General features: G+C 37.1%; 1 protein-coding gene across 7 annotated transcripts in view; it reads left to right on the top strand.

Moving 5' to 3' along the window:
• Window positions 1-27,437, top strand: part of ERICH3 (glutamate rich 3) — a 108,934-nt gene that overhangs the window by 69,056 nt on the left and 12,441 nt on the right. For all 7 annotated transcript variants that reach the window (XM_040470655.1, XM_040470652.1, XM_040470653.1 and 4 more), the window contains 3 exons: window positions 4,002-4,300; window positions 9,258-9,494; window positions 19,813-20,262. In XM_040470655.1, the coding sequence (XP_040326589.1) occupies window positions 4,002-4,300; window positions 9,258-9,494; window positions 19,813-20,262 (986 nt within the window). The remainder of the gene's footprint in view (window positions 1-4,001; window positions 4,301-9,257; window positions 9,495-19,812; window positions 20,263-27,437) is intronic.

Here is a 27,437-nt window from a genome sequence, read left to right as displayed (position 1 = left end):
CTAGGGCTCAAATTAAGACGTTAGCCTTAGAGGAGGAGAATCATTCTTCTAGAGTAACTGTAGGAGAGATGGCATATAGGGTAGAGGGAGAGATAAGTTGATGCATGTGGTGGGACCAACTGGAAGTTCTCTGCTGATTGTTTCTATTTTTTTCAGCCAAATAATAATTTATCAGCTTAGGTTAAGGCTTAAGGGAGAGGGAATTGGAGGTTTTCGGTGAGAGAAAAGGTGTGGAGGAGTCATCCAGCAAGTGGCAGAGTGAATGGTCTACAGCAATATAGTAGGAGTGCCCAGGAGTACTTGGGACCCACCTGAGCCTGCTTTCCTGTTCCAGCACAAACACGCTTTCTCCATATTTGTTGGGCAAGTCACGTAGCAAATTTCTGTTTAACTCCTAGGAAAGCTAATGAGCTTACATACAATCCTCCAAGCACAAACACATTGCATTCTTTGAGAGTTACTATATAAATCCAAGCTGTAAATGTTTGGTTGTAAACACCTTCTATGGAGGTTTAATTATCAGTACCGAAATCTGATTGATGACCTCTACTTTCCTATTTAACACTTAATAGTCTCTGTACAATTTTTATATGATTTCATTTGATTCTCTGTAGCTTCTTTCTTTGACCTTTTCAAATAATAATAAAACAATGGTTGTGGTATTAAAGAATAAGACCTGTTATCCTTAACTAAAATGCATAGTTTTTAAGGACACTGGTTTTCAGTGTTTTGTTGGCTTCATCATTTCTCCAAATGAAATGTGTGCATGGCCAAAGTAGAAAAGTGTGGTGTCATTTCATGCCTCCTGCTGCAGACCAAATAGAAGTCAAGGCAGAATGTTTTAAATGGGGCAGGGATATATGCTAGAGCTTTGCCTGTTTGGGTCTGCCCCACATGAGACTACTCTGATTATTCTGGAAGCACCTACACTGCACAGCTCCAGTGAATGTTCTCCAGTGGAGAACCACCCCTCTTATAATATAATATAATATAATATAATTTAATATAGTCACTTATAATATAGAATATATTATTACTTTTATATTACTTATTATATATATATACATATATATAAACTCACTTGTAATATTATATAACTTTTTGGCAGGATCATATCTACAATAACATTTTTAGTTATTTTATTTTTTTTTAATGTTTATTTATTTTTGTGATAGAGTGCAAGCAGGGAGGGGCAGAGGGAGGGAGAGAGAGAATCTCAAGCAGGCTCCATGCTTGTCAGCACAGAGCCCGAGGCAGGGCTTGAACTCACAAACTGTGAGATCATGACCTGAAACGAAATCAAGAGCCAGGTGCTTAACCGACTGAGCCACCCAGGTGCCCCGCTTTTAGCCATTTTAAGGGGTGTACATTAATTCCTCTAATTTGTTAAAAATTAAATTAATTTTAACTCATTTTTAAAATACAGATTCCAGGGGCTCCTGGGTGGCTCAGTCGGTTGAGCGTCTGACTTCGGCTCAGGTCATGATCTCACAGTTTGTGAGTTTGAGCCCTGCGTTGGGCTCTGTGGTGACAGCTCAGAGCCTGGAGTCTGCTTCAGATTCTCTCTCTCTCTCTCTCTCTCTCTCTCTCTCTCTCTGCCCCTCCTCCACTCACACTCTGTCTCTCTCTCCTTTGGAAATAAATAAACATTTAAAAAAAATACAGACTCTGGAACTTTTGTTATGAGGAGGGAAGTATTTGATAGAACAAGAGGGAGTTCTGTTTCTGAACATGACTAGGAATTACCTGTTTGAGGTCCTCAGAAAACAAGAAAGGCTCAGCAGCGGTCACCAACAGGTGTGGAGATTCCACAGGTGCACCCATCCCTCAGTCATGGAAACTGAAAAGACAAGGTAGTTATTTCCAGTCGCTAGCGTGGAACACCAGGAGGAAGAATTGCCTAGCCAAGTGGAATGCAGACAGCTCTGAGCTTTAGTAATCAAAATCAACACCTCAAATTATACTCAGAAGTCAAATAGGTAGTCAGTGACGAGGAGAGCACAGATGTTGCTCACTTTGTTCGTCCAATTCCCTCAAGCAGATGGGCAATAAAAAGTCTGTGCGTGCAGTAGGGAGGCATCAAAGCCTCCACACAGCCACAACATAAACTAAAAGTAACAGCATATCAGAAGCCCCAAATCGATGGATTTGGTGTTGCCATTGATAAGGGAAGAACAGCTTGAACAGAAGGCAGTGCTAGTAATCATATTCTGTGAAGATTCATGACACCTTTATTCCAAGGAAAGTGGTGTGCTAAGTACATCATCATTACAGTCAAGAATTTATCATGCTTAATATGGGGGAGGTAAGTGTATTCTTATTATCTCATTTTTTGCAGCCTGATAGTTACTTTGAGTGCAGATCCTTTTAGCTTTATTTTGTGGGGAGAGATTGAAAAGATAAGTGATACAACTAAGTTCTCATAAGCTGGGAGAATTGATTCCTTTGCTATTTCTAGAGTGGGAATGGCTGAAATTCAGTGAAGTCTTTAGTTCAAGAACTCTCCATTGGATCTGATTCACCTTGATTCAAATTTTACTTATTATTTCTGTTCCTCCTGGACTGACACGTCTTGACTGCATTCGGATCTGTTTTCACCTATACACTATATTGACTCAGTTTCCCGCTAAGTCATGTAACCTGTAGAGAAAGGGACGCAAGTGGTGCTAGAGGAGAAGGATGGTGGAGACTGACAACTGCCAGGCACCTTTTTCAGGTCACAGATTGTCTCTAAGCCTTGGTGAAAACTGCTCCAGTTTGTGCTAGTTTCTGGGGAAGAGTGTGAGCACTTTCCCCAGTGGGCAGCCCAGCAGTGTATCATCTGTCCATGTGGCTGTTCATCTGAGCGGGCTGTAATCTAACAATATCTGTGTACCTCATTGGGAGGTGATGGAGTCTAGCAGTCCTGAGCCAGAATCTGCCTCCGTCACTAACCTGCTGGGTGAGCTTGGGCAACTGTCAGCCTCAGTTTCCTGATTTGTAAAGTTGTGATGTTGGTTCTTAATTTATTGTTCTGGGCAGGGTAATGAACCCTGCAAGAAAGTGTGTATATGGTGCCCAGCAAAGAGGTTGGCACAGAAGAAATGCTCAATAATCTTATTATTATCACAATCATATTTTTATTAATGTCTGTATTATTGTCATGACTGGAATTCTTATTTCAATATTAACTTCAGAGATAGGAAAAAAGCTATAAGAGGTTTTATTCATGTTACTTTTGTTATAACTGATTTTTAAAATATTTTCTAATGTCTCAGTACATTCAGATCATATGTTTATTTCACCAGATTCGACTTGGGATGACTTTATGACCTCTACAAATTATTGCCATCTCCAAAGAAAAAAAGCTTATTGCAGGGAAAAGTCAAAAAAAGATTGTTGTACAGGCTTCAAAAGGCCATTCTAAAAACAATGATGACAGTTCTATTAAAATAAGCATGCAGGCTCCCGAGGTGTTTACTTAAAGGGCACAACAACATTTGACTGTATATGTTTCTTAAAAAATCAATCATATTTATTGAGAGTCAACCTTGTATGTAGGTCTTTTGTTGCTGTGTTGTTGGAATAACAAATTATCAAAGACTGGCATCTTTCTTCTTCTGATTATTTTTATCTCAGCTTCCATATGTTTATAAACCTGAATGTTCTTTTCGCACATAATTCTCATTTAAGGACTCGAATGATATGCTTACTGGACTCCATTATAAAGCCAAAAATATGCTTGAAGTCACAAGTTTTAGTTTGAAACTACCATTCTTAGTTGTTAAGTTGTTTTCTTGTTTATTGCTGTGGGTAAAATTGTTAATAACTGTGTTCACTTACAAGATTTTAGTATTACTAAGGAGAAAAGAGTTTTTTCTAATTAACTATGTGTACTATAATAAAAAGATGCCTTATAACATTTTTTACTGGAGTAAGAAATAAGTGATTTAAAAAGCTCTGAGGTTCCACTGTGGTATAAATACAGGTTAAGCATCACCTTGTGTTTATATTTTTCACAGGTGCATTATTGCAATGGGCCTTGACAAAAATCCAACTTCACCAAAACCTAGGAAAGAAAAGAATATTGAGAAAAGAGAAGAACTAAAGAAGAGTGAGGGAAAACTGAGGAAGGATAGAGGGTACATGATACCAAGAAGGTATGAGATGGCGGGGAGCAAAACTTCCCCTTCAGTCATTTTTTCAGCTCAAGAAAAAATAAGGAATGGAGAAGTGAGAACAGCTGTGGAAGAAATGGAACGTAAAGGAGATCCAGGACAAGATGTTTGTGAAGATGACCAGGAAAATATATTTAAATACGGTAATGGATAACATGGAATTCTTTTGTTGTTGCTATTGTTGTTTTGCTTACGTCTTTAAAATGCCATTATCAGGGGCTCCTGGGTGGCTCAGTTGGTTAAGTGTTTGACTCTTGATATGGGCTCAGTTCATGATCCCGGGGTTATGATCTCGTGGTTGTGCATTCAAGCCCCATGTCGGGCTCTGAGCTAACAGCGCAGAGCCTGTTTGGAATTCTCTCTCTCTTTCCCTCTCTCTCTACCCCTCCCCCACACAATTGCACTTTCAAAATAAATAAATAAATAAATAAATAAATAAATAAATAAATAAATATAAAAACCCATTATCAAAATTTGCAACAATATTTATTAAATGTTACTCAGTTATAGTCCATAGGCAGCTAACTCTGGAGAGGTGAAGATGCTCATAGGGGCAGGAGAGGAAGGGGAGTTTATGTCTGTGTGAACCAGGTCTGTTCACTTCTACAGAGAGAGACCAGGTTGACCAAATAGAATTTTACCTTTTTTTTTTTTTAATATTTCCATGTACTTGCTTTGGTGAAATCGATGCTTATGTAGCAATAAGAGTATACCATAACTAAAAACAGTTGACATAGGCTTGGGGTCCTAGAGCCTATCTGTCTGCCTTGTTATTCTCCCCTTTTTTTCTCTCCTCTCCTGCACTCTTCTTCTTCCTCCTCCCTTCCTTCTTCCTTTCCTTCCTTTCTTCTGTCCTCCCTCCCTTCCTTCCTTTCTCTTTCTTTCCACACACACACACACACACACACACACACACACTCACTCATATGTATAGTAGTGATAATAACAATAATCGAAGTGCCAGGCACTGAGCACCAGGTCAGGAGCTTTTCACACACTATTTCATTTTATCCTCACCACTCATTGTGATAGATATTATTATTCCCTCCATTTTACAGGACAGGAGACTGAGGCTAAGGAATACAGACAGAAAGCAGCAGGACTAAGATTCATAGTGTAGGAGAGGAAACTTTTTCCTGGGCCCATTTAGGTTCATTGGCTGGGTCCTTATAAATTAATTAGACTGACAAAAGAGGTTAAAGTGGGAAAAACAAAGAAATTTATTAGCATGTGCATCACACATACACACAGGAGCACTCAGCTGAGTAACTCAAAGGGGTGGTTAGAACTTGGGCTTATGTGGCATCTTACAAAAGAACAATCATTTTTAGAGAAGTGACAGGAAAAAGGGAAAGGACTAAGCTTCTGGGGCAGCAAATTGTGGGAAGGCAAATATGTAGCAAAACTAATGATATAAGGGCTAGTTTCAGTGAGGTTTATTATGCTGATTCCTTTGGTGTTTTGTCTGGGCTGATAAGGGTCTAAAGTTGTCTCCTATGATTAACTTGTGTCCATCTTGGTAGAGAGAAGAGGGGAGACACCTTCAAAAATGTATGCTGTGCTTTTAGGGAGAGGGCAGAGAGCTCGTCGTATATCTACTATTACTCAGTTGCTTTAAGCTCAAAATAATCTTATACCAAAGTGGCTATTTTTGGGCCACATACTCTGCCATACTCCAGTATCCAGGCCTGTCTAATTCAAAAACCCAGACTTCCCACACTGTACAACCTCCTATTCTGTAAAAGCCATTTTAGATGTTGCTTGGTTGTGGGTGATATGTCAAAGAGTCAGAAAGAGAGAGCTGCCTGGGTATCCCTCCTACAGCAAGGAGACAGAGCAGGATTAGGGGAGCAGAGCTGTGGGCTGGGGTGACTTGTGGAAGAACTGGCATCAGGCAAGGGGCAGATTCCAGGTACTTCCTTCTCATCTCATCTTGCTCAAGGGTTCAGAAATCCCAGAGAATAATTACAGAGCTATTATAACACTGCACTTTGTTCATTACTGAAATAACATGATCATCTTAAAATGGATTTCACTTATAACACTTTGACTCAGTTTATCTCTGTGATCCCTTCTAGTCTTTATTATCTGAGACTGAGAATTTAAAATGATCTATGGCAACAGCAATAGTGGAGAGATTAACAAATGGGTTGTGTTTTTATGTGTTTTAACTTTCAAGACATGTAGTTTTATTAAAGCTATGTTTAGGAGAGGCTTTTCATTTTCTTCATTTTTTTTTCCCTTAAACCAACATGCCCAGTGTTATGAGTAGTGTACTTTATGCCTATAGCTTTTCCCAAGGTCTTCTTCTGTGTTGGCTAGTTAATGGACTTGTTCTTTAAAAAAAGAAGAAGAAAAAATAGTAGCAGCAAGGCTTCTGCTCTCTGCAGAGCATCCACTGATGGTAAGAGCAGCAGGAAACTTGAGTGGAGGTCAGCGCGAGAGAGTTGCAGCTGGATTGATGTCAACCTTATGTCGACTCACTTCCTCATTAGTGAGGATGGTAAACAACAAGCTAATTAAATTCTCTGAAAGAAGGAAGATGAAATGGGAGAAACAGAAGAAATATGAAAAGGAATCCAGAAAGCATGCCACCAGTTCATTCATATTGAGAACATGAGTAGCTAACACAAAGTATATGGCTTTGAGCTGCCATGCTAATTGAGCACGTGTGGTTAATGGAGGGATGATATTTATTTAGGTGTGAAGGCAGTAGTGGGTAGGGCTAAGCCAGGAAAGCCTTGAAGCCCATACTTTGAGAGAAACACAGAAGGTCCTGTAAAATAGGATGTAGGGACTATTTTTATGGTTCACTACATGTTCCTTTAATTTTATTCTCTGCTTCAGTAATATAACAGTAATTGTGTCCTAATTGTGGGCCCTAGTACTTCTGCAATTTTAGTCAGGTGCCTCCATTAAAGTATATTTCTCCTGGTCTACAACCAACTCTTTCCACTTCCAATCACAATCACTATTACTACTAATCCCTAGTAATCACTAGACACATATTGTCCATGACACTGTACTAAGCATGTTCCAGGGATTATTGCTTTAATACTGACCATAGCTTTGTGAGGCAGGAGCTACCATCACAGATGAAGAAACTGAAGCTTAAAGAGATTAAGCAAATTGCCTAAGGTCACACAGCTAGCGACTGTTTTAACTTGGACTTCCAGCACCTGACAGCCTGCTTCTAAAACCCTCATATGTCACCACTATGTAATACTATTGATGGAATTATAGCAATTCACTCATGTTCTGTTGGGCCCCGTGCTTATCCTGTGACCAGGAAGAAATATCTGTAAAGTGACAGATTCCTGTGTTTCCTTGTGTGTGTGTGTGGGGGGGGGGGGGGTGTACGCATGCACATGCAAGTTCTGTAGCTAACTTGAATTCTTTTTTGTACGAAGTTTCCAAGATCTCCAGATGACTTTCTGCCCTTTTTTTTTAAATTCCATTCCACTCATTTGACATTATTTCGTATAATTAATCATGAGTCCTATATAAAAATCCATAGGCAATCAAGCCCAGTAGTGTTGAAACTAACACTACTGAGAACCATGTATAAAAACTACTACGAGTACAGTTATCTCTTCTGTACCTGAGTCTTATTTCCTCAACAAAAATTGGAGATTCCTTGATGGCAGGGGTTGTGTTATTGTAGCGTCTCTTATTTTGCTATTTTATCTTCTTGCACATTAAAGATTCTCAATAAAGTCTTATTGATTGATAGCTAACTAGGCCAAGTGAGGAACTATTCTATTATTTGGTCTGAAATATTTGGATCCAAATATTTGTTTTTATTAGTATTTCCTATTTGTTTCATGCAATATAAACCAAATTTTTCATCTTCTTGTTCATTTATAATTTTGTTTTGCTGATAATAATTTGCATTTCATGTTCCCCATATTAAATCTCTTTCATGAAAACATTCTTGTGATGAATTCTCTTTGTTTGCCTTTCTTCGTTACAGTTTCTGATTTCACTTTTCCCCTTACATCTCCCTCATACAATCTCTGCATTAACAGAGCTTTCTTCATATGCACAGGGCATGCATTTCTAAATTAAGTTTCTTTCATTGCAGCAGGGTAGCTCTCAAGTAATTACCTGAGAGGCCCCCACCACTGGAAAGGAAGCCAGAATATCTAATAACTAAAACACACAAAATGAGGAAAGCTTTATTTTCCCTGTAATTTTTATTTTAAAGATAATTGTTTATGTGCTTAATTGGTTCTGCATGAAATCCTTTTGCTCTCCATCCTTGGCATGTTGTCACTTCAAGATTTTTAGTTGTTGGTGGAGGAAAAAGGGGAACAATTAAATATGAAAGGTGAAAAATTATAACCACAAGGGACAGCTGGAGTTTATCTGATGTGACAATTTCCTTTTTCTGCTACAGATTTGTTGCACCTCTGTAGGGAATGAAGCAAATTAGTGGCTGTGACAGGAATGTTCTATTTTATAAGACTTTTTTTTATCCTTGGAATGTAATTATTTCATTGACTGTAAGGATGAATAATGCATATGATTTGGGTTCTGGTCTAGGTATAGAATCCCTCATAATGCCTTTTCTTGATGTCCATTTGGTTCTCAAAGAATGTGCTATTCATGGTGTTACTTCTCAGGGCCTGTGGACTTGATTAATTGAATTTTTCCACTTCGCTATTCATTAACTTGATATCCAAATATTTTGAACATTCTTCATATGAAATATGACCTCACTGAGTCTCCAAATTAACTTTCATTATTATAACCCTGTTCTCTTCATTTTTAATTTATTTCTAATTTATTGTTTTCTATCAAGTTCTTCTCTTGTCCATTTTGGTTATTGTAGATGATGATGTACATTTGTAAATGAACTTTCATTAGGTTGCAGGCTTGTCATTTGGAGCCTTATTTCTTTTGTGCTCTTGTATATGTGACTGATTGCAGTCTTTGATCATTTGCTATTAGTTTTCCATGTTCACTAATTGTGTGAAAAAGATGTGAAGAAAGGCCCAGAGAAGAGAAAGTCATGAGCCAAGGTTCTCATTAAAGTAAAATGGCTTAAGTATCAGGGATTCTGTTTTCATTCTCATAGTGGAGATGTTTTTTTCTCAGAATATGAAGAAGATTTTGAAGCAGATGAGGAGAAACAAGACGAGAAAGCTAATGAAGAAGGACAGGCTGATGATCAAATGAATGGGATGTCAAAGTCACCCTCAGATGATGAAAAAGATCATTTAGACCCTGCAAAGGAGAGTGAAACCTCGTGGCAGAAGGCGGCAGATGCTGATGACAATGTGAAAGATGAAGGTGACGGATGCTCTGACAGTGAGCTGGAGGAGGAGAAACAAGGCAAGTTGTTCCACTTACCATGTGATGTGTGCTGTTCGGCAAAGGTGCTGACTACTTTTCTTTTCTTTATGTTTGATGAGATGACCCTCTTTTAAGGGAACTTTTAGAGCCTGGTTCCCTAACCAGAGGATGCTGATCAATCAGTCTTCCATAGATACCCAACTTACGGGGTGGGTCCTTAACCCCTTCTCTTTCCTTAGTTTGCTGGGATTTTTTAATAGGGGTCAGGTAAAGCTTGCTGTGACATGTCTTCTGTTTACTTAGAAAGTTACTCCTTTTTTTTAATGTTTATTTATTTTGAGAGAGAGAGACACACACACACAATGAGTAGGGGAGGGGAAGAGAGAGAGAGAGAGAGGGAGAGAGAAAGAATTCCAAGCAGATTCTGTACTGTCAGCAAAGAGCCCAAGCAGGGCTTGGACTCACAAACTGAGATCATGACCTGAGCAGAGATCAAGAGTCATGCTTAACCAACTAAATCACCCAGGTGCCCCTCCTTTTTTTTTTCTTTTTCTTTTTCTTTTTTTTTTTTTAATCCCAAAGCATTCCCTCTTACACATATACACACACCATTTTGTGGCCTTAGAAAAATGAAAAGTAGCTCCTTTTCAGTTAAAGGGAAAGTTGAAAACTCCTGCCTTAGGTTCACTTTTTTGTCTTAACTTACCTGAACACAGGGTGCTGACGTTTTAGTTTCATGTAAGGATCATCTCTCATGGCAAAGGAGACCTCCTCATAGTCCTTAAGCCTAAGATGATTCTGAGTGTTCATGGAAAAAATACAGAGAGGTTTTCAGGTAGACAAAGAAACCATCATCTGAGGCTTATCTCAAACATTTGAAGACTTTTTTTAATATGTCAATTTACCGAAGTAATGTTTGGTCAAAGAAGGAACCGATTTCCTGCTTTGTCCCATAAGGGTTTGGCCGAGGCTATGTGATTCTTAGTTAATCAGAGATCTTTCCTGGTATATCCAGAACATTAATAGTTATAACCATAACACTGTCATATTTAAGTATGTGTATGTCTTTGTAGTTTGTGTTGGGCTAGAAAATAAGTTTATATCATGATGACTTTTTTATTTGTTTTTAAAGTTTATTTGTTTATTTTTGAGAGAGGGTGAGAGAGCACATACAAGCAGGGGAAGGGCAGAGAGAGGAGAGAGAGAATCCCAAGCAGGCTCTGCACTGTCAGTGCAGAGCCCAATAAGGGGCTCAATCCCATGGAACTGCGAGATCGTGACCTGAGCCAAAGTCATACACTCAACCAACTGAGCCACTTAGGTGCCCCCATGATGACTTTTTGAACTGCTGTCTATTTTCACCATTCTTTCCAGCTCTCAGCAATTTTTCTGTATAAAATCTCAAACTTTGGGGGCACCTGGGTGGCTCAGGTGGTCGAGTGTACGACTTTAGCCCAGGTCATTGTCTCCCGGTTCGTGAGTTCGAGCCCTACATCAGGCTAACTGCTACTGTCTTCCTGTCAGTGCAGAGCCCACTTTGGATTCTCTGTCCCCTTCTCTCTGCCACTGTCCCATTCACACTCTCCAAAAAGTAAATAAATATTTTTTTTTAATCTCAAAATTTTGAATTCGGCAAATATATTAGGATAATATAAAATAAAAGTAAATTCAGTAATCAAGTAATCACAAGAGCAAATATTTATAGTTTCACTCTCTTCAAGAAAGAATTTAAGCAAACCTATTCTAAAATTTCATGCACACATATACAAGGCAATAACATGCAGAAATAATTTAGAGTAAAAGGGAAGATAATTTTACTAGGAACCATACATGAGACCATCAATAAGCTTGAACTAAAAATTTAATCCTGAGTTTCCTGACAGTCAAAGCAAAGAGTGAAGCATGATGTGAATATTTAGAATGATGTTCAATATTAGTAAACTTGAAAACAAGAGTTGCTGTCACTTTCATTATAGTTGAAAGAACTACTCAAGATTAATGGTCTGGCATTGAAATATTTTTTGTGAAGTCTTAAACTAGCCTTTTTCTATAATTTCTCTTAATACTTATATTTTATGTTTCCAGGCATGCTTAATATGTAAGCTTTTTTCCCCCTCAATTTGAATGTGAGCATCGAATTTAAGTTTACATTACTATCTGATATAGGGAAAGTTAAAGAATTCTATGAAAAAGTGATGTCACCTGAGTCAAATTTTAAAGAAGCTGTACAAATTACTTGAACCTGGAAAATAATTGAAAATGTGTTTGCATGTAAATATAATTGGTTCAAAACACAAAGGACTCAATTTTTCACTTCTTCAGTATGGTGGAGAATTATCAAGGGCTGATTTCATGAAGATTCAATACATTCTTTCAATAGTTGGGCATCTGGGATTATTTTTGTGCTGCTTAATCATCTTTTTTTCTTGGGATCAAATGGATTTTTTCTGTGACAGATTAATTTTTATATTCAAACAGAGAGGGGTGTAGGCAGTACCTGGATATTCCTGGAGGAAAAGCTTTAGTCATTTAGACCTGTAATTATTGAATAATAGGCAGAGATTGGTAAGCTTTATCATTGAATACTGCTTGCATATAAATAATTGGAACCCTATGTTTGGAAAGGTATTCCAAAGGTATTTATTGTTTATTAAAACTCAGTGCTAAGCACTATACCAAATATTTTACATGAATTATCTGATTTACCTCAAACAATCTTATAAGGAAGGTACTTTTTCTTTTTATCTCCATTTTTTCAAATAAACTTGGAAATGGTGGGATTAAGTAACTCACATAGCCAGAAAGTAACAGAGCCAGGATATAAACATTACTTAAGTTTAGAGCTTGCATTTTGGAGAAACAACATAACTATGATTTTTCCAAATGAGAAAATAACTATTTATCTAAAAGTAAAGCAAATCCCCCTAATAAAAGGATTGTGCTTCCTTAAGACAATACATTTTAGAGGTACTTATCTTGAGTTCATCTTATTCTCTAGCTTCTGTTTTTTGTTTTGTTTTTAAACAGAGGAGATAAAAACAGATATTTTCTGCTTTTACTCAAATTTACCTTTCTCTTCCCTGGATGGGCCTCCCTGTCCACTTCCAGGCCTTTCATTCAGTTCCAGCTTAGCCCCCTCTTCCACCCACACTCTCCTCCTTTGGCACCCTTCATTGATCTCTTTATATTATGAAACTCTATCATTCAGTAATTCTTTATTCTCTTATTGTTTCATATGTTAAATTTTACCTTTCAAATTCATTACACAAGTTACTGACAAAGTTATTTACACTATGAAAGCTAGGACTGTATGTTGTCTTTGTTATTCCTCACAAAGGTGATTTCTTAAAAGATATTTCATAAATATTAAGCAATTACTTGACTGGTTTTTTTTAAGTTTATTTATTTTGAGAAAGAGAGAGAGAGAGCGAGAGAGAGAGCATGCACAAGCGAGGGAAAGGCAGAGAGAGAGGGAGAAGAGCTAAGCTCAAGCAGCTTCACACCATCAGCACAGAGCCTGATGTGGGGCTCAAACCCACGAACCATGAAATAATGACCTGAGGCAAGATCAAGAGTCAGATGCTCAGCCAACTGAGCCACCCAGGCACCCTAATTACTTGATTGTTTTAACACCAGGAATACTTGATTGTTTTAACACCAAGAATACTAAGATGCCATGATATCTAGTTACATTTACACTGTATGTTATTATTAGAATTTTATTGAAAAAAATTGTATAGAGTTAGCTGCAATTTAGGTGTAGAATATATAATAAAGAGATATGTAATAAAAGCTACCACAACGTACAAAATCTAGCACGCAAAGGTTGGGAAATTTAAAAGGCAAAAATTAAATTTGCCAACTATTTAAGAGAAAGAGAAAGAGAGAGAGAGAGAGAGAGAGAGCAGGGGAGGAGCAGAAGGAGAGGGAGAGAGAGAATCTTAAGTAGGCTCCATACCTAATGCAAAGCCCAACGTGGGGCTTGAACTCAGGACTGTGAGATCATGACCTGAGTTGAAATCGAAAGTCAGATGTTTAACCAACTAAGCCCACATGGCGTCCCACCCAACTATTTTATTTTGTTGTTTCAATAATGATATTATTAAGCTATCCTTTTTCAGAGCTCTTTTGCATTTTTGGTATTTACAATAAAACTTTGCCATTATTCTGAAATAAAATCTCATCATTTATTATTGTTTCTTTCTTCTACCTCCAGGCTCTTTTATTTCCCTTCCCTTGATTTTGATAACCTGGCCTTGTGTTATTCAGAAACATTCCTTTTAGCATGTGGAGTATCCAAATTAGAGGTTTCACCCAGCAAACAAAGTAGCATGCTTTAAAAATGATAATGACACAATAGATTCCTTGGAACACTCTATTAAAAAGCCAGACAGCATTTCATCTTCAGAAGTGTAAGAGGCATATTGTGACCACTGAATCTGAGACACCAGTTCATCCTTTTTATTGACATGATTAAGAATCTTGCTGTTAGTATTTGGATGTGTTTCATTTGAACCTGCCTGCACCTGTTCCCAGAGGGCAAACAATTGCCCAGGCTGTCACTCTAGTGACAAGTCGGTCCCATTTAAACTGCCAGCTAACAATTGCGTGGGCCTGCCTTGATGAATGCTCTCTGCTGAGCAGCCCATGAGTGATGAGCGCTAGGGACTGAGAGCCACTAGGAGAGCACCCTGGTTTAGGAATGACGGGTGAGACTTTCCATCGTTTACAAAGAATGACACCTTCCTTTTCTCTGCATTTGTGTTGGCAACCCTAGGCGCTAATTCACTAGTTGAAAATATATTGTCATAGATGAATGTTATAAGGTTGAGGGGAAAAGTGTCATGTCACTGACAATACACTTTTGTGCTTTTATGGACAGTTTGGTTGATAATGCGTATGAGTAAGAGGTAAAGAATAAATAGCTCCTTAAGAGTAGAGTAAGAGAGAAAGAAAGAGAAAAACTTTTCCCAGAATTGCAAAAGATAGAATATAGTAATTAAAACAAATGCTTTTTCTAGTAAGAAATATAATATTTCACTTGTGCTATTTTCCAGTCTGTTGAAGAAATAGTCCTTATAGACTTTTAAAATTCCCGAGTCACAAAAGATATTCTATTTACTTGACTTACTAACTTCAACAATCTCACTCTTCATTTCTTGGCCTGACTATTGAAGAGGAGCATGAGGGAAGCCTCCTCCCTCCGTGTTGAATTATAAGTGATGTGAAACCACATTCTGTGGACTTCAGTGTAACTTGACTGCTCCTTGGAGCAGAGAAGATTAGGGGAAGATTGTAGGTGGCCTTCTGGTCAGACTCTATATGTGTGGGTTTTTTGTTGGTTGGTTGGTTGGTTGGTTGGTTTTTTACATGATTAGTCAAACTTTAATTTTTCTGAATGGCAAGAATTCCTCAATCCATATTCACTTTTTGATTGTTGAAGCAAGAAGGCATGGCTTTCAGGTGAATATTTAAATTCAGACTCATCTTTTAGTCCATACAAAATACTTTCCTATGAGGTGTTTCTCTACAGTTTTGAATCTGCCTTGTACACAACAAAGGCATTATGAAGACACTCAGTAAAGTCTTGTGGAATATATGGCTGATGGAGTAGATTAATGATAAATATAAAAGGACTTAGGCAGGACAGTGTGACACAGGATTTGATTATATTCCTAGTATTTTAAGTATTCATTGCAGTGTTTTAAAAAGTGCAATTAAAGGTACATATGGAGAAACTTTTAAGTTTTTTTTAAATTTTTTCTTCTCCCCCTAACAGAGTTGTATTTACCTATAGATATTTATTCTTACAAAGTAATGCATGTATTTGTCTCATTGATGAATTGAGTAATGACTTATCAGTGTGAGGACATGTGGTCTCCCTTAAGACAAATAACTAGTTAGTGTTCATAGCTAGAATTTAATGACTTCTAGTGTTATTTTCTTAAGCATACGTTCATTCGATAATATTTATGAGTACAAAGCACTTGCCTAGTTAGGCATTATTGTATATGAAACTATTGACTAAATCATAGTATCTAATATAACATATAAACAGTTTTATGAACTCATGGGTATAATCAAGATAGAACTATTAGTATGAGCAGGATGTATAAACTCATGTGTCGTAGCCAATTTGAAGACAGTAGGAACAGTGCCTATGCAGATTTTTCTGTGAACCCTCAGACTAAAGAATGGGAGAGAGAAGCAATTTGTATTAGAGTTCGAAAGAGTATTGGGTTCATTGGGTTGGGATGCATGGTATGTTACTGGGGTGATCTACATTATTAACTGAATTTACGTATTTGAGTTTATGCACTTTTTAAAGTGTCCATAGGGTTTCAAGCTAGTAAACCCAAAACAAAATAGTTAAAATCAGGACACTAATGGAGAAAATGGTGAATTTAAACTATAATAGAACCATGTTCGGGGCACCTGGGTGGCTCAGTCAGTTAAGTATCCGACTTCGGCTCAGGTCATGATCTCGCAGTTTGTGGGTTTGAGCCCCGTGTCAGGCTCTGTGCTGACAGCTCAGAGCCTGGAGCCTGCTTCGGATTCTGTGTCTCCCTCTCCCTCTGTCCCTCTCCCCGGTCACACTCTGTCTTTCTGTCTTTCTTTCAAAAATAAATAAACGTTAAAAATTAAAAAGTAAGAGGTGCTCCATATGCATTTAATGAATGAATCTATGTAAGTGGGTAGAAAGGTAAACAACTCAGTGCCTCAGTTATGAGAGGGGAGAGCATAGCTCCTCATGAATTTGTGAGACTGGTGTTGACTGGATGTGTGTGTCGGCACCCTTGTTCACGTGTGTATTGACTTGGCTAGGCAGGCAGTATAAACAGTGGAGATTACTGTATATATATGTGTGTGTGTGTGTGTGTATATATATATATATATATATATATATATATATATATATATACAGTGGCCAAAATGGAGAATGACCACTAGAGATATAAAAGGAGGACAGATTGAATTCCATGAGTTCAGATGTTTTGGAAAGATCTATTTTTTATTTCTTGTTCTAGGGTGCTGACAGTAGAGAGTTAGTTAAGAGAAGCAATAGTAGGCCCATGACAGTGGATGCAGTCTGTTTGAAGGCCTTTTGGCAAGAAGAGTGGTCTTGGCTTTACTACAGTGGGTCATTAAAAAAAATGTTTTGCAAAACCTGCTACTTTATAGCTAATGGACATTGGGTATTATTTAACTTCTCTGGGCCTTACTTTCTAGATCTAGAAAAGAAGATAGCTATTCCGTGGGATTAAGTGAGATGTTTGTTAAGTATTTACCTCGTTTTTTGGTAGACAGTAGGTGCATAACCATGATCAGGTTTTATTGTGTTTTTTTTTTCTAAGCAATTGGTAGCTGCAGTTACTATGCTTCATATAACACAGGGTGAAATCACAAGACAGAAATGTATTAAGCTATACTTAACATGGATGATTTCATAGAGGGGGAAAGACTAAAAGTCATAAAGAAATCATTATTCAATTTGATTATGTTAATTTTGTGTCATGTGATTTCTACAATGACTTACAGAGAGAAATAAGTAAAATTCGCCCCATTTTATAGGCAAGAAAACAGAAGCCTAGAGAGGTTAAGTGGAATAGCCAAAGTCAAAGCTAGTAAGTAGCTGAGTCATGATTGAAACACCAAGGTTTATCTTACAGGAGGACATGTTATTTTCTCTCAGTCTCATGTTGTGTGAAGTAGTAGTGATGCAGAAGAAGGAATAGTTATCAATGACATGAAAAGAGAAGACAGTGAAGGATGTGGAGACTGAATGGGCAGAGTGGAAAGTGAGAGGTCCTGCTTATGATATGGAATCATAGTACCACACATGCTGGCTTTGGCCAAAGATTTGGGCAACGACTGCTGATCATTTCTTTACCGTAACACCAAGAGCAGATTCTTCCAGCATCAGTACCTGGAGGGAGCACCAGAGAGACAAATAGAATTGGGTGGGAGGCAGAGTTGCTTACTAACATGACTTCAAGCTAATTTTTTCCCTACTAATGACAAAAAAAAATTACATATGTTCCCTCAAAGTTCTTTTATGTAAAAAATTCTTTTAGGCAAAAATTTCTGTATAAAAATTTGCTTCATTTCTAAGACAATAAATAAAATTAGTGTTGAAAATCCCAGTCCATGGCCCTAAAACATTTTGAGCTTTTTTTTTTTTTTTTTTTTTTTTAGGCAAAGGCTTGCCCCAGTGTCTGCATGAAAATGAGATAAAGGAATGAGAGAGAAACTAACTTGTACGGCAAGGTTAGAGAGAAATTGGAAAACTGAAATGAGTTTATATGGGAGGTCAGGTACCCTTGCCTCTTGAAGGTCATTCATTCTCCTGATCTCTCTTCTCTATGGGACTGGCTCAAAATGAGCCAGTGTGTTCCAGCCTTTTGAATTAAAGTAACACAATTAATAGAAGCTAAAGAAAGGTAGCTACTAAAGAAAAGTAGAGGAATGCTCATTTTTTTTTTATTATGTGAACAACTCTCAGAGCCAAAAGTCAGAGCCATTATATCAATATTAAGATGGTAGACATGAATATTTTCGGAAGTGCAGAACAAGTATAATATGGACTTCTAGCTAATTGTGCAGTTAATGAAAGCTATTGATTGAACAACTAGCAAATAGGAGTTCTTTTCCTTTAAAAAAAATGAGATGCTTTAGAGAGAGGGAGATCATACTCCCTAGAGTGTCTGAGTTGGGACAAATAAGATAGAGAACAGTTGTCCTTGATCTGCTGTGCTCCCTACTGAGAGACGGTATATCCAGATTTTATAAAATGGAGATAAAGAAAGAGTGGTTCAAGTATGTGTTTCCTTGGAAAACAGTGGTCAACTGGTGCCTGTCAAGGTAGTTGGGAGATAAGAACAAATGGAATTGTGCTTAAGGGGTTGTGTTGCTTAAAGGCTTTTTAGAGTTTGTTTTTTTACCGCTGTGTAGCATCTCTCAAATCTTTGTGGAAACTCTGATAAGTCTCTGTGACTATACTTAAAATTCTAAGCCCTGTCACGGAGAGCCGTTTGGGCTGGAGGGTGTGAAGGAGAAGGATAAGAGTAAAGACAGGTATTTCTTCCCTTAAAGTCTGCATCAGCTGCTAGAGCCATCTGTGTAGCTGCCAAGCAGAAATAAAAGAAACAGAGAAAAGAGTAAGGAGAACACAGAGAAAACAAGAAACCTAGGAAGCTTTTAAGTGTAGGATATTTCATTTGAAAATATATTCTGTAAAAAAACAATTGTTAACACAGATCTGTTGATTAAAAACTCAAAAGCAAGTTTGTCTTTCTCTGGCCCACAGCATATGCCATGACTTTCAGGATGTGCATCTTCCTTACAGAGATTCAGTGTGTATGTTGCTTTCTTGGAGATTTTTGAAAGTGCTTTTGGGTAGTAAGCACATTTTGGGCTTCGGTTAGTTTCTAGACTGTGTATCTGTTGCATTACATCAGCATTACTGCCTCAGTCTCCTAGAATCCCTTTTACTGATTCCATGTGCACGTCTCCCAGCTCTTGCACTCTCTACCTTCTTCAGAGGATACTTCTTTAGAGGACAGACAGCCCTGGGCCATGGAGCTGCTTCACCCACAGGTGCAAAGCGCCTGAAAGTGCTAAGGAGTTTACTTTCCCCTGGGGTGGCCGGTAGCCATGTCTGACTGGAGCAGAATATGAAAGCCCAACTCCTTCCTTAAGGGAGGAAAAATTCTAATATTCCTGCAAGAGTTTCTCCTGGAGCACATCCTTGATACATCACTTGCTCATGAATCCTGACTTCAGGTCTGCTTTTGGGGGAACCTGAGATCAGACAACATCTCCTCCTACACACACACACACACACACACACACACACACAGAAGCATCACCTCAAAATATTTTTAAAGTGTCTTGGTAGTTTGCAAACACATAGATCTTTCTAGTACACCTTGCTAGCTGGATATGGTGGATGTTACAGTAGATACAAATTTAAATTTTACGCACAGAGAATACTGTGGCTACCAAGGATGATAATGAAATAAGTGCTCTTACTAAATAAATAAAAGATTAATTGGTTATTTCTACAATGAAATAGATGCTTACAAATGTTTTCCAATAAAATAGCTTTCAATAAATAAATAAATAAATAAATAAATACAGTTGGTTTTCAGTTAGATGTGGTTTCCTATTGAAAACTTCTGGAGACTCACAGATTACATAGATTTTTATCTTGATAATTATGCACAACCTATGTGAAAAGGGTATCAAGTCTATTAACCTATATTAAAAAATTTTAGTTTGATTGTTGCTAACATAATTCCCACAATTAAACCAATTGCTTAATGGAAAAACAATGATATCATAATTTTTTTTTAAGATATAAAACCTGCTTCATCGTCCTCATCCAGAAGTCACCCATGCTCTAGTTGCAGTGAAGATGAATCCACACTGGGGGATAGGGAAGCCCACACTGAGAACAGTCCAAACAAAAGTTCCAGAAGTTCATCTTTTCAGGAGTCGAGTGAAAATGATGAGGCAGGAAAATCCTGCCTTCCAATTGAGGATTCCCAAGAAGTTGAAATTGAAGACCAAGAAATAATGACAGCAGATGTAGAAACCAAGCCTTTGCCAATAGAGGAATGCTTGGAGAATGTTCTTGAAGAAGAAATGGAGAAAGGAACCCAAGTGATTGCAGAGGGCATATCTGAGAAGTCCAGGGAACATGTTTCCAAGGAAGAAAAAGAAAAGGATAAAAGTAAGCTTTGGGAAGGAAGCACTGCTAAGGTGAAGGACAAAAAGGCAGGTCCCTATAGGGTGGAGAAAGGTGGTAAGTATGGCCATTGAGTTGACCTGCCATTGTTCCCATGCATGGAAGCTGATTTTGGTCATTGCATTCTGCCAAAGCTTGGGAAATACTATTGTGATAATGCCAGAGTCATTCAATTATTTTCTTATTTCTCTCTTCATCACATAATCATACATGTACACTCAGCTTGCTGTTTTTCTTCTATTGCGTTTTAAAAATTACTTGATAAACCTTATATAGCTTGTTTCCTATTTTCTGTAAATTCCTTCTTATGGTAATTCTCTTTCAAGAATCAAATAAAACACAATATGTGTCTGAAGGCAAGGGTATGTGTGGCTTTTTAGAGATTATTTAATACTAGGAATACTATTTGTTCTTAGCTATATATGCATATATATATATATATATATATATATATATATACACACACATATACGTATACACACACACACACACACACACACACACACACCCAGCTAACATTGGTAGGTACTTCCTATGTGCCAGTTCTAAACACTTACATATATTAACTCATCTACTCCCCGTAATAGCCCAATATCCCCATAGTTAGGTTCTATTATCATCATCTCTTTTTTCATAGGTGACAAAATTATGTCTCAGAGAGGTTAAATAACTTGTCAAGGATTATGCAACTAATAAGAAGCATTCCTAGGATTTGAATTCAAGCACAGTAGTTCCATATTTTAAAGATTGTCTATTGTATCTGTGCAATAGGAATTTAAATTTAGATAAAAATATGAAAATTTCATAGAAAAGCCCTAACTTTACTTTGAGTTCTTCTCTGAAACTGAGTAACTTCCTGACCCAGGGGTTCCTGAGTGAGTATGCAGCATAGTTCCATCTGACATGGGAAGAGTGGAGAGTGTCCCACAGTAATCAGGTCCCAGGACGTTAGACATGTGGAAAGTTTGATGTCTTTCTCAACTTTAGTAGGACAGGTAAGGGACCAAGTTGTGTCCTGTGGACAGCTGGACCTGCCAGATATTTGGGTTTCACACAGATCCTGTGGCCTGTAATTCTCTCTGTTCCCTGCTCCCTCTCATCTGTCTCCTTTGCCAACATAGTGGGCATTCTTCTTAATTCCAAGATAAAATCTGTGCTCATATTTTAGTGTTACTAAAATTCATCTGCTTAAAACTTATGAATACTTTTAATGTTTCTAACATTTATAGGACCTTAAAAGCTGTAATGAAACCACTGTGGCCTACATATAGGAATTGAAGATGTTGAATAGTTATCTTTCAATTCAATCATTATCATTAACTTTCTACTATGTGCAGGACACCATGGTCAATAAGAAATGTGTAATGTGAAACAGAGGGTACCTGCCATGAAATGCTAAGGGGAAATCTTGGCACGCCAATAATTAGACAAAGGTCAGTAAGTAGTCATTCGTAAAACCAGAGAAGGTACAAATGCTATGGCATTTCAAAAGAAGGGGAAAGTCCCATTTGGTTAAGTACACCTTGAACGTTTTTGTGAAGGATTCTTTTGAGGAAAGCTTTAAAGGTTAGGTATGATTATTAAGATGGAATGGAGGACAATAAAAACATTTCACATGGTGTTATGTAGCAAATTTGAATAATTTTGGAATGAACAACTTGACAAACTTCCACCCACAGGCCAAATCTGGCCTACCACTTTTATTTTTTTCTTGTATTGTCAGTGAGCTAAGAATTTTTTTTTTTAATTTAAAAAATTTATTTATTTATTTGTTTAAGTAATCTCTACACTCAACGTTGGGAATCAAACTCATGACCCCAAGATCAAGAGTCGCATGCTCCTCTGATTGAGCCAGCCAGGTGCCCCTAAAATTTTTAAATGGTTGGAAAAAATCAAAAGGATATTAATATGTAGTGACATAAAAATTCAATTCAATTCAAACTTCAGGGTCAGAAAATAAAGTTTTACTGCGACAGAGCCATGCTCATTTGTTTGTTATTAATGCTGCTTTTGCATTGCAAGGGCAGAGTTAAATCATTGCTGCAGAGACCGTATAGCCCACAAAGCCCTAAGAATTCACTGTCTGGCCCTAAATAGAAAAAGGTTGCCATCTTCTGCCCTGGGATTATAACACAGACCCCTGAGATTTTCAAAAGGATTTTTTCATATAAGAGTTAAGATTCTTGTTAAAATAATTTGAAACCCTTTTATAAAATAACTCAAGTCTTCAGTCTTGGATTTCATTGCTCATTTCTGGAGCATACGATGTATAATCTAGGAAATTTGTACGATTTGACAAGCTGCTGCTCAAAAAAGGTAAAGATGTTAAAGTTCATTAGTAACGTTGATGCTATTATTACTTCTTTTACCTCCATTTCAGACAAATAGATTGTTTGCCTGGACTTGTGTACATAGACATCTTTTTGAAAAGTAAGATGCATATAATGCAGGCTGTATTTAGGTGATGGATGGAATAGCAGAAACATTAGTCTAGGATTATGCCACTTGGAAGAAAGTGAGGTGGTTTATTTTTTTCCAGATGTGTGAAATAAAAAGTGTGTAGATTTATCTTAAATATTTTTCTTAAATATTATGAGAAGTGTGTACTCTTGATTTGATAACATCTATAATTCTAAAGCATTTTATTATCTTTTTATTTTTATTTATTTTTTTATAAACTCTTTGTAACGTTTTATTTCTGAGACAGGGAGAGACAGAGCATGAACAGGGGAGGGTCAGAGAGAGGGAGACACAGAATCTGAAACAAGCTCCAGGCTCTGAGCTGTCAGCACAGAGCCCGACACGGGGCTCGAACTCCGGACCGCTAGATCATGACCTGAGCCGAGGTCGGCCACTTAACCGACTGAGCCACCCAGGCGCCCCTGTTATCTTTTTATTAAGGCAGGTTCAACACTAGATGGCAAGGTTTGTGACTTTTTTAATCTTTCTTAGGCTTTAACACATGTACTAAGACTCTCTGTTAGTGTTTATTTTTTATTGATAGCTTATGAAATAATAGTTAGAAAATGGAGAAGAGCAGATTTTAAAAAATGACCCATAGATTTAGCACACACACAGGAATTACTTTCAACATTTGGTCAGTTTCTAAACTTTGGGTTTACAAACTTACGTTGTCATATCTTTTATAAAATGTTTTATCTTGATTTTTATTATTGTTATACCATAAGCATTTTTATGTCATTATGTAATCTTTACAAATATGTTTCATGTCTGTGTGTTATCCCGTTTTGTGGTTTTCATATAATTTAATCATTACCCAATTATTGATATTTATATTTTTCCTATTTTCACTATTGTTTTTTTGTTTTTGTTTTTGTTTTTTAATTTTTTTTTTCAACATTTATTTACTTTTGGACAGAGAGAGACAGAGCATGAACGGGGGAGGGGCAGAGAGAGAGGGAGACACAGAATCGGAAACAGGCTCCAGGCTCCGAGCCATCAGCCCAGAGCCTGACGCGGGGCTCGAACTCCCGGACCGCGAGATCGTGACCTGGCTGAAGTCGGACGCTCAACCGACTGCGCCACCCAGGCGCCCCGATTTTCACTATTGTTAATAGGACTTTAGTATCTTATTACCTAGGGTAATTTAAAGCCTATAGTTATTTTCTGAGGATAAGTTCCAAAAAGTGTAATTTCTGGATTACATTTTAAGGCTTTTGATAAAATGTGTTTTTTACAAAAGCCTGGTTGAAAAGTTTAAACAATATGGGACAGAGAAAATGAAAAGAAAATGAAATGAAAGCTAGTTTTCCTTTTCTCCCTCTATTCTTTCCCATGCGACAGAGTCATAACTGTGGAGAATATTTTTTTAGGTCTGATTCCCGAAAAATTTCTCTCTATACACATATATAAATGAATGTATGTACTACATATATACATATATTATTTTTACATACAGATGGAAATGATACATTTTGTTTTACAACTTGCTTTTTTTTCACTTAGTACTGTGTCTTCAACATCTTTTCATATCATTGCACATAACTGTATTTTACTCTTATCTACTATACATAGTATTCCATCGTAGTGCTTATTTTATAACTTTGCAAATTTTCTTAAAAATATGTTGCCTTCTGTGCAAGAATGGGTAGATTTGTTCTATGACCCATCTTCCACAAAAGGACAAAATTTCTGGGTTATGGAGGCCCAGAGACAAAGATAATAAAGTAGGGTAGAAAATAAAACATTGATAGACTAAAAAAAAACAAAAACAAAAAACAGCCAAACAAAAAAACATGTAAAATGTTCAGAATGATGTAGAAGGATTAATACTATCAAAATTCAAGGATGTATAGATTATAACTCTTGGGTGCTGATGTTTTAAGTATATACAAGGAAATGATACAATGAATTTGTAAATACTTAAAATAACAGATTAAGAGAAGTCATAAATAGTCTCAAAGACCCTTACATGAATAAACATTCTAAGAAAATTTCAGATAAAATAAACTGGGTCCTGATTTGCTTGATGCCAAGCAAAGAGGTTATGGCTAATTCCTTTTTCTTAATTGAGCCTTCAGTTAGATGGCTCAGGGAGAGAGGGATGGAACCGAAGTTAATGCTTGAAGTGAAGGTCACACAGGTGACTATGCTGCAAAACACAGTTTATGTAAATTAGATTAGAAGGCGTGGTAAAGATTGAAATGTGTACTATTTTACTTAGATCTCTGATTAGAACCTTAGGTCAAAATGGGAGCTGAGGTAATGTGTAGAAGATTATCTCTCATATTTGTATGGTGCCAAATTAATCATTTTCAACCAGATTTAGAATAAAAACCGTGATTATGTTAAGAATAGGTCTGTGGGCTATAAAAATTACATTCAGTTAATGATGTTTTGTAGTGTCCAAAGTAACACAACTTAATCTGAATTGTTTTTACATAAAATCAAAGCAGTGGATAAAGTAGTAAAGTGCTATATTCAGTGCCTACGTACCTTTCAGATTGATAACGTAAAGTGATATTTTCCTTCTATGTTATATCTCACATTATTAACTGGGCTTTGTCACCAACAAATCAGATGAATTGATATAAAAGATGTGTTATATGCAGTGAAGTGGGTAAAGTGAAAGATTATAATTGCTAGCTACAATGAGATAGTGTCCTTGGGAAGTAATTCAATATGATAGGGCACAGTGTTATTTTTATGTGTTATTTTTCTCTGTTATTTTCAGTTTAAGCTGTATTAATGCATTATGACACGATCTTTGTTTTATGTTGTAATGGTGGAAAAATTAAGGTAGATTAATTTGTGAGGTTAATATAATTTATACATCACGAATATAAATAAAATATTAAGAATAGAGTACTGTAATATGAAGTAAAATATATATTTATATGTAAATGGGAAGATGTCATAGTGCTTGGCTAGGAAATATAAACCTAAATAATGTTATGGCTAAAGTAATATTCAGTTTGATCATCATGCAGGCAAGTTAGATGGTCCTGATGAGAGAACAAGACAATCATGTGTTATGATTTGCAGTCCAAATACCATTTCTGGATGAATTGTGAAAGCACACAGTTATTTGTTCCAATAGATTTCGTCTGCCAATAAATATGTTTTGGTTATCTGCTTTATGCCACACTGTTCTTGGTGTGAACATCATCAAGTCCCTGCCCATATCAGAGTTTATGTTGTAGTGAGAGATATACCTGAGAAGTAAAAAATTAACAAGTAATGAGGTATCCTGGACTAAGTGTAGAAGAAAAATAAATCAGGGGAAGAGGGCAGAGTAATGGTTTGAGAAAGGGGTGGTCATCTGAAGAAAGAGCACAGGAAGCAGAGGGAATAACAAATTGAAACTCTAAACATGGGGAGCATAGTTGCTGAGTGAAGGGTCTGGAAAGGAGGCTGGTGTGACAGGATCAGAATGGGAGAGACAGAAAGTGGGGGAAGATGATGGGGGTAAGGTGGGGGGGGGGAGGAAACTTGTATGCCAAAGGGAGGATTTTATTCTGAGGTAGGAAACTACTGGAAAAGTCTTAGCATACAGATGCCATGATCTGGAAGTTTTAGAAAGATTATTCTAGCTACTGTGTGGAAGACAGACTTTAGCTCTCTGCAGCTGTTATCTCCGAACAGCTGTGGTCTTGAGTTTGTAATTAATCCTGGGTTTGTGTGGGTCATGTTTCAATGCCGGAGGTAACACAGGAGCATCTTTACTGTGTAGGTAGATGGTGTTAGTCATGAAGTTTGTCATGGTGACTAGCTGGGAACGTAATTGATTGGCCACGCAAAGAACGATTGAAACACACGGATGGTATTCAAGGTGACCCAGAACTTGGGATAAACTTGGATATGTCTTCACTTTGCCTTTATGGACTTCATACCTTCTTAAAATTAAGATGAGAAGTTCTTAGCAAAACTTTCTCCTGCTACTGAAATGTTCAGGATTATTAGCATTTTTTCAGATGGGATCAGTTTATTTTGTTTCAAAACAAGCAGAGAAGAAGGAATGTATTTAGAAAGCTTGCCTACTAATAGTGAAAACTCTATTCTTGTCACCACTTTTCAATTACAAAATTATCAAATATAGAAATAACTGGAGGAGATTGTGGCATTGTTGGCAAAGCATGGGGACATACGGCCTTTCATCATTATAGGTGAAGTCGTTAGTTTTGATACCTCATTTTTTGAAGAACATATAAAAAACATGTATCAAAGCTTCTAAAAATATGCTCTTTGAGCCAGCAATTCCAATTCCAACAATTTGCCTTAAGGGAATAGTCAGAAAAAAATACAAAAATGATTATAAGTGGTATTTAAAATAGCTTTCTAATCACATGCACACACACACGCACAAATAGAAATAACTCAAAATTTAACAGCAGGCAGTTGGTTAACCAAATTTTTTTAATGTTTTATTTATTTTTGAGAGAGAGAGAGAGAGAGAGAGAGAGACAGAATGAGCTGGGGAGGGGCAGAGAGAGGGAGACAGAATCTGCAGCAGGCTTCAGGCTCTGAGCTATCAGCACAGAGCCCGATGCTCGAGCCCACGGGGCTCGAACTCGTGAACCTCTAGATCATGACCTGAGCTGAAGTCGCCGCTTAAATAGCGTAGCCACCCAGGCACCCCTGGTTAGCCAAATTTTAGTAAAAACTTATTAGAACATTCTATGCAGTTACTGAAGAATCTTTTTTTATTTGATGATATGTGGAAATAGTCACAATACATTGGTAAATGAATAAAATGGGGTAAAAATGCTATC

This window comes from Herpailurus yagouaroundi, unplaced genomic scaffold, assembly GCF_014898765.1.
Source record: "Herpailurus yagouaroundi ecotype Mexico unplaced genomic scaffold, PumYag 77, whole genome shotgun sequence".
NCBI classification, from domain to species: Eukaryota; Metazoa; Chordata; class Mammalia; order Carnivora; family Felidae; genus Herpailurus; species Herpailurus yagouaroundi.
This window is presented reverse-complemented; position numbering and strand designations above follow the sequence as displayed.